Raw genomic sequence first — 8993 nt, 5'->3', positions numbered from 1 at the left:
CACACTCACTTTTAGCATACTCTGTGTTAACAGCTGCAAAGTCGTTGATATCTTCAAGCATCACTGTCGCTTTCACAACTGAAAATGAAAAAAACAGTAATATCATTGTTATGTATTTGTACTTGGGCTGATATTGGGAACAATATGAAAGACTAAGGCTGATACAGGGTATGATATGGAGGTCTCAGGCTGATACAGGGTATGATATGGAGGTCTCAGGCTGATACAGGGTATGATATGGAGGTCTCAGGCTGATACAGGTTATGATATGGAGGTCTCAGGTTGATACAGGGTATGTTATGGAGTCTGAGGCTGATACAGGCTGATACAGGGTATGATATGGATCGAGGTCTCAGGCTGATACAGGGTATGATATGGATCGAGGTCTCAGGCTGATACAGGGTATGTTACAGGATATGAAATGGATACAGGTCTCAGGCTGATACAGGGTATAATATGGATAGAGGTCTCAGGCTGATACAGGGTATGATATGGAAAGAGGTCTCAGGCTAATACCGGGTATGATATGCTCAGAAAGTACATGAGGGATCTTTCTAATGGATCAAGGTCTCAGGCTGATACAGGGTATAATATGGAGGTCACAGGCTGATACAGGATATGATATGGAGTCTCAGGCTGATACAGGATATAATATGGAGTTTCAGGCTGATACAGGATATGAAATGGAGGTCTCAGGCTGATACAGGGTATAATATGGAGTTTCAGGCTGATACAGGGTATAATATGGAGGTCACAGGCTGATACAGGATATGATATGGAGTCTCAGGCTGATACAGGATATGATATGGAGGTCTCAGGCTGATACAGGATATGATATGGAGGTCTCAGGCTGATACAGGGTATGTTATGGAGTCTCAGGCTGATACAGGGTATGATATGGAGTCTCAGGCTGATACAGGGTATGATATGGAGGTCTCAGGCTGATACAGGGATATGATATGGAGTCTCAGGCTGATACAGGGTATGGTATGGAGGTCTCAGGCTGATACAGGGTATGTTATGGAGTCTCAGGCTGATACAGGGTATGATATGGATCGAGGTCTCAGGCTGATACAGGGTATGATATGTATTGAGGTCTCAGGCTGATACAGGGTATGTTACAGGATATGATATGGATACAGGTCTCAGGCTGATACAGGATATGAAATGGAGGTCTCGGGCTGATACAGGGTATAATATGGAGTTCCAGGCTGATACAGGGTATAATATGGAGTTTCAGTCTGATACAGGGTATAATATGGAGTTTCAGTCTGATACAGGGTATAATATGGAGGTCTCATGCTGATACAGGATATGATATTGAGACTCAGGCTAATACAGGGTATGATATGGATTAAAGTCTCAGGCTGATACAGGGGATAATATGGTGGTCACAGGCTGATACAGGATATGAAATGGAGGTCTCAGGCTGATACAGGGTATAATATGGTGGTCACAGGCTGATACAGGATATGATATTGAGTCTCAGGCTGATACAGGGTATAATATGGAGTTTCAGGCTGATACAGGGTATAATATGGAGGTCTCATGCTGATACAGGATATGATATGGAGTCTCAGGCTGATACAGGATATGATATGGAGGTCTCAGGCTGATACAGGGTATGCTATGGAGGTCTCAGGCTGATACAGGATATGATATGGATAGAGGTCTCAGGCTAATGGGTATGATATGGAGGTCTCAGGCTGATACAGGGTATGCTATGGAGGTCTCAGGCTGATACAGGATATGATATGGATAGAGGTCTCAGGCTAATACAGGGTATGATATGGAGGTCACAGGCTGACACAGGGTATGATATGGATCGAGGTCTCAGGCTGATACAGGGTATGATATGGAGTCTCAGGCTGATACAGGATATAATATGGAGTTTCAGGCTGATACAGGATATGAAATGGAGGTCTCAGGCTGATACAGGGTATAATATGGAGGTCACAGGCCGATACAGGATATGATATGGAGTCTCAGGCTGATACAGGGTATGATATGGAGTCTCAGGCTGATACAGGATATGAAATGGAGGTCTCAGGCTGATACAGGGTATAAATATGGAGTTTCAGGCTGTTACAGGTTATGATATGGAGTCTCAGGCTGATACAGGATATGAAATGGAGGTCTCGGGCTGATACAGGGTATAATATGGAGTTTCAGACTGATACAGGTTATGATATGGAGGTCTCAGGCTGATACAGGTTATGATATGGAGGTCTCAGGCTGATACAGGATATAATATGGAGTTTCAGGCTGATACAGGATATGATATGGATCGAGGTCTGAGGCTGATACAGGGTATGATATGAGGTCCAAGGCTGATACAGGGTATGATATGGAGGTCCAAGGCTCATACAGGGTAATAGATATGGAGGTCTCAGGCCGATACAGGGTAATAGATATGGACGTCTCAGGCTGATACAGGGTATGATATGGACGTCTCAGGCTGATACAGGGTATGATATGGAGGTCTCAGGCTGATACAGGGTATGATATGGAGGTCTCAGCCTGATACAGGGTATGCTATGGAGGTCTTAGGCTGATACAGGGTATGATATGGAGGTCTAAGGCTGATACAGGGTATGATATGGAGGTCTCATGCTGATACAGGCTGATACAGGGTATGATATGGAGGTCTCAGACTTATACAGGGTATGATATGGAGGTCTCATGCTGATACAGGCTGATACAGGGTATGATATGGAGGTCTCATGCTGATACAGGCTGATACAAGGTATGATATGGAGGTCTCAGTCGGATACAGGGTATGATATGGAGGTCTCAGGCTGATACAGGGTATAATATGGAGGTCTCAGGCTGATACAGGTGGATACAGGGTATGATATTGAGGTCCCAGGCTGATACAGGGTATGATATGGACGTCGTAGGCTGATACAGGGTATTATATGGACGTCTCAGGCTGATATAGGCTGATACAGGGTATTATATGAACGTCTCAGGCTGATACAGGCTATTATATGGAGGTTTCAGGCTGATACCGGGTATGATATGGAGATGGTTATCAGAGAATCAAAATTTAACCAGAAATAACATATATTTTACCATTATCAAATGATGCTCCTGCAGCCTCCAATATGGCTCCCATATTTGTCATGACCTATAACAGAATCCACAGTAAATGATATTGAGAGACTCAACGGATATTTATGTCTGACCTTATACTGTCTAAAAGGCAATTACTCCTTTGAAAAATATCTTCTCATGGTCAGATACACATTTTGGATATTTTTTAAATCCAAAAGTTGCAACATTTACATTTATGGAATAGAACAAGAAGTTAAATATATGTGCAAACTTAAGACAGTGATGGACAGTGATGGACTGCTAAGATTTCCTTTTGGCCCCATTACAATAAAAAACTTAATACAAAGATGAAAATATCTGTAGAGTTATGTCACGGACTTAGATCACAATCTTATTCCATGGTTATGTGTGATGTTGTTTTAAATCAATTATGTAGGTTTTAGGAAAAAAATAATGAAACTTGGTCACTGCCAAGATCTTTTCTTGGCTCAAGAACATGACATGCATATCGACATTAAAGTCTCTCTATCCATACTAAAGGAGTAGTGTTTTAAATATTTCCCTCCTCTTTCCCATACTTTGCCCGTTCATCTGCCATCAGGGGGACCAAATCCTTCATTTACACAACACCAAATTCCCTTAACGAAAGAGGCTCTCCATACCAAACTAGGCTAGGAGGAATAAGGTATTCATGTATTCCAATAAATATCATTTACCACTAAGTATGTATGAAGTTAGACTGTAACAGAACAAAAGTTATGGCCTGAAGGTCTCAGCCAAATTGACAACAGCAGCAGACTGACAGATGATGGCAGATATCCAGAAGATGTAGCAGTAACATGACTACAACCAGATATAATATGGTGCTCACAGGAAACCAAGCAGGTAGCCATGTTAGTCTTCACAGTCCAATGGGAAGAGAGAATTGAGGAAGCCCAAAAGAGGAAGTTAGCAAAATATCAACAACTTGTGATGGCGTGCCAGCAGAGAGGGAAGAAGACGTGGAGCCTGCCCATCAAAGCAGGATGCAGAGGATTCACAGGCCATTCAGTGTGGCGAGCTCTCATAACTTTAGAGATGAGGATGAAATGTTGAAATGTTAAAAAACTAAGTTGCAGATTGTTTTCTATTTTCTAAAGATAGCAGCCAATTATGAAACAAAAGTAGCCAATAGCTACCAACAGCATGAGCACTTGTCCGAGAAATACAAACCTACAGCTTCACCTAAAAGTGAACAAAGGTGGTTACAGCAAAAGGCCCAGAGGCCCTGTTTTGCTCACCTGTTTCTTTTGTTACATGAAACCGACATATAGGTAGCTTCAGACCAAATTTGATAACTAGAACACAAGCCATTTTAACATCTCTTAAACAGTTCTTAAGATATTGTTGTTTGAAATTTAAAATTTTAATGCTTTTCACCCACGTTGACCTTTGACTCTGTCTAGCTCTTAAAGTTGACCTTTGACCTCATTGCTGTAATAATATGTAATTTCCAGCTTGGAAAATAGAGGTCTTTATTTTGACCTCATAACATTGATTATAAACAAGAATTGCTGTTTTGATATTTGAAGATCGTTTTTAGTTAATGTTAAAAAGCTTTTTTTGGGGGGACAAATTTGAAACAGTTCTTTGTGAATTTACCCAAAAACACTTTGAACACTTTGCCAGATTTTTGGCAGATGCAAAACTCATCAAGAAAATAAAGGCTGCAAAAGGTAAATGTTCAAAATGGCCTTAAAAGCATTGCTGAATAAGTATACCAATATGGGAAGCACCATGATACTTCTATATCCTCAATAGGCGGACGTGTCTCTGCCACCTAGAAGGCGGTTATACACTGTATGTATACAGCATTGAATTTTATTGGGCCTTAATCCCTTCTCACCTGCTGAGTCTCTGGAACAACACCACCTTCCACCATCACCCCTGTTGTAGGATGTAGCCCTATCTGTCCCGATATGTACAGGGTCTGACCTACACATACTGCTTGGCTGCCATTGGTAAAACAGAAGAAATATACAACGTTTATTCTGAACAAGAGGCCCAGGCACATTGAAATGCCCAATACATGTACTACCCCATATTACCCCATATTACCAAATAGAACCCATTACTATGCCCAATATCAATTCAGCATCATCAAAAAGCTCCAAACGTAAAAAATATAGTAAAAATATTTTAATTCTGCAGCTGGAATTTGGAAATCAAGAGTTGGTTAGAATGTTACCAGATACGACCAGATTACTACCCAATACTACCCATATCTACACAATTCACTCAAAACAGTGTGTGCATGCACACTTAAGTCAATCATCCTTATTTTATGCCAATTTACATCAGCAAAGTGTTCATTGGCCTTTGTCAGAAGGTTCTTGACTGATATATATATGTTATAAATATTTTAAGTTAATTAATAATCGTTAGGTGTATGACAACATTAACGAATGAAAATGTGTACAATCTGTTGTACACAAAGACAGATGATGCTCTCTATTTTCTGAAATTTCTTGTTTTTTGAAGAGAGTTGCAATATTGTTCAAGGTTTCCGTTTTTTAATTAAACATGCACATATTTTGTACAGGTATTCGTCCTCCAATCACTGGCAGATACTGCCAGTACCCCAGTTGAACCAGTTGAATGTTTTTTCCTCAATAATATTCACTTACATCTTATGAAGAATTTGTGAGTCAAACTAACAGGTGAGACATTATCCTGTAAGTAATCAATGGTTTGATTCAGTTAACATAACCAGGAAAACAAAACAAGGTAAAAATCATTTTAGTCGATGTTATATTTATTATTTCATAAAGTACAGAGCTTTTATTGTCATCTTCAAGTTCATTATATACATGTAATAAGCTATTGATGCAAGTGTTAATTCTCGCTGAGGCACGTACATCTTCATGATATGAGGTGACTTATTAGTAACCATTTGAACCATTTGAAGCGATTTAGAGAATTACAGCTCTTTTTAAGTTGGAAGATTTTAACAGAACTCTGCGTTCACTAGCGCAATACATGTAAGAGTCATGGCAAAATTTGGTGCAGAGGTCGGCAACCAGTTCACCTCTTCAATTCCATAACACTCCATTTGGATATTCGAATCCAAACTAACACCTAAGTTACGTAACTAACGTAACACTGTACTGGAAACCTTTTCCAGTATGACTTTAGGTTTGATCAATCATTTCTGAAAAAGGGAAAAGACATACTTTATGGAACTTTTATGAAAAGAGAGATGAAAGATATATAAAAAAAAATGCAACAGTGTCTGAACGGGATTAAAACCCTGGACCATTTTACTATTGATTTAACCAACTGTCAGTCGGGCTACACATTAAATGAAAAAGGAAATTAAGGGGGAGGTTAATTAATATGCGTGTATGAAAATCTACTTCGGAAAATACTCTTCACATTGTTTGCATTTTTTTCACCTAGAGCTACATTAAATGATAAGAAATAGTCAGTTTAAACAAATTTGATACCAGACAATTTGTGTATAAGGGATTAGGCACAAGTTAACAACAATGAGTTGTGGTGCACGCCTTGTCTGTGCCATATGTGTTCTCTGGTGGTAACCAACGTCTCATCTCCAAGGAATTAAATGTTTAATGACATCGCTAAATAATACAGCACAGTTTCCACAAAAGTCTGTGAATGGCTTCTAATTGTAAGAAGTTAGGTTGTTTACTTCTCACATTTGTATTACTTTGTTAAGTATGATTGTTGTTTATGATTTACAGACAGGGCTCTGTTACTTTCTGTGTTATTCACTCTTATTTAGGGTAGGGCTTTTCGTTCAGTGTAGGATTCCTGGCGATCAGCTGCTACGATACTGGTGCTGAAATCTGTGTGTTTACACTTTTGAGACGTCCGAAAGTGGGTGATAGTAATAACAGGAATAGGTTCCCGCTCCTCACTCACATGCTTTTAGATGGTGAGGCTGGGATCGAGATTAACAGTTGGCCACTCATCTTCGAGGCTATTTGGTGGGGGGAGCAGGGGGTATAAAACAGCGGGTCCGGGCGGGAATCAGTGTCTTGACAGGGTTGGTGAGCCGACCCACTTCTCCTGGTGAGGAGAACCTTACCGCCTCATGCGCTGTTATCAGTGCAAAACATGGGCCGAGGTACTGCTAACAGTACCAATACCGTAGGACTACATGAAGTTATCGTTCCTGGGATATATAAAGTGCTATAGGAACTACAGTACATGTATTAAGGGATAGTCAGGGGCTTCAGGCTTAGGCATTGATACATGGTGGTTCGCTGTAGATCTATAGGGAGCTAGAGGCATGTGGTCGTAGTCTACTGGTAGTATTGTTAGGTAGAATAGGCCATTACTCTACATACGTAGGGATTGGGTTTCTTAACATTAGTTGTCATTGTTTGGCACTAATGCTATGCTTTGTATTTGTTAAACTTGTTGTACATATTCATTCCGTCTTGTTAATAAACAGTTACTTGTATTTTCAAACACCTTGTTGAGTTATTGAATCAATTGCTTGTATTACCACTACATCCAGTGTTCGAACCTGTAGTGAAAACAGATCTGTAACCTGACGAAAGAGGCGAGGTCTAGAGAGGACTGCAGGGGAAGTTGTCGACTCGTTGCCATTACCAAAAACTATATGATCACGAAATGGATTTAACGGAGTGTTAATTGATGCAAACCCTCTCCGGACCTCCCCCTATTACTGACTGTGTTGCTCCGAAATTTCACAGAAAGTTCAAGAGAAATTAAAAAATCAGAAAAAAAAAGTTCTACCGTTCTGAACCAAATATGCGTGTTATGATTGTTTGTCTGCAATCCTGTTCTGTGTTTTGGGACGTCCATAACACAGAACCGAATGCTGTTTTATGCTTAAATGAGCTTCAAAATCAGGTTCTTAGAACAAACAGTTTCCAGATGGTCTCATGTTACATGAATTAATAACGTCACGGACAATGCAGAGCGTGATTCCAAAACTTTTCAAAAGCCGATCGGCCCAGATCTGTCCTGTGATAATCTGAGGGTTAACCAATATGAACTCTGTGTTGGATAGTACTGGATAGTATTAGGTCGGAGTATTTCGTCATATTTGGCAGTTTTGGGTTATATTCACGGTAAATTGGTAAAGTATTCTGTACCAAAAGATATGGAAACACATTTCTTATGTTTTAGTTGACATTTCGCCATATCAAAGTAGGGTGGTATTGGGTAGAGTATTGGGTAAGCTTATCTGGTGAACTAATGCAAATATGCTACAAAGTGAAAGTACAACATCAAGATCGCGGTGTCATATATATAACATATACCAGGCACTGCAAATTACCTGTATGAGCCAATAGCTGCTGGGGCCCTCGATGTCTGAATAATTTTTCTCACAATTCCTGCCATTCTGTCGCAGAAATATATGTAATGGACTTCACGTAGACGAGGTTATCACTCACAGGTCACAGGTTTAACTTGCGGCTCCTGTTAACGTTGGACATGTGTTTTCTACCTTCCGTGTATTGAAGACTTCCACTTGGTGGTAGGTAAATCTTGTACCCCTTCCCGGACCCGGACTAAAATCCAGTACCGGGAATATAAAGATATTTTAATATCTCATTAACGCGATCGTTTATCATTTTTATAAAACTATAGGATAATTTCAAACATTATTTTCTAAATTTGACAATTACAAAAATGTTTATTTATTATCTAATAATTTAGAAATCGACGATAATGTGTTTTTCAAGGGGGTAAAACTTGTACGCCGCAGTCAACCGTGAAAATCACGTTTTTTCACATATAACTAGAAATTTAGGGAAAATTAACATGTTATTTTCAGATATATAGAAGAAAATACCTTACTGTTTATAATTATGTAAGTTTCGTTGAAATAAACAACATATTTCACATGAAATTCTGACTTTGTTGTGATCGCGGGCGAGGATCGCGGGTGTTTTGTT

The 8993-nt window shown here is 39.7% G+C and overlaps 1 protein-coding gene across 1 annotated transcript in view; it reads right to left on the bottom strand.

Annotated features, from left to right (window-relative positions):
* LOC110460286 (ribonuclease UK114-like) overlaps positions 1-8557 on the bottom strand; it is a 12233-nt gene extending 3676 nt beyond the window's left edge. Inside the window, exons 1-4 of the mRNA XM_021513112.1 lie at positions 8372-8557; positions 4943-5048; positions 3076-3130; positions 10-78 (exon numbers count right to left, since the gene is read on the bottom strand). Coding sequence (XP_021368787.1) covers positions 10-78; positions 3076-3130; positions 4943-5048; positions 8372-8436 — 295 coding nt within the window. The 5' untranslated portion in view covers positions 8437-8557. The remainder of the gene's footprint in view (positions 1-9; positions 79-3075; positions 3131-4942; positions 5049-8371) is intronic.
* Between the last annotated feature and the right edge of the window lie 436 nt (positions 8558-8993).

Source organism: Mizuhopecten yessoensis, unplaced genomic scaffold (genome assembly GCF_002113885.1).
Source record: "Mizuhopecten yessoensis strain PY_sf001 unplaced genomic scaffold, ASM211388v2 scaffold10347, whole genome shotgun sequence".
Classification (NCBI taxonomy): domain Eukaryota; kingdom Metazoa; phylum Mollusca; class Bivalvia; order Pectinida; family Pectinidae; genus Mizuhopecten; species Mizuhopecten yessoensis.
This window is presented reverse-complemented; position numbering and strand designations above follow the sequence as displayed.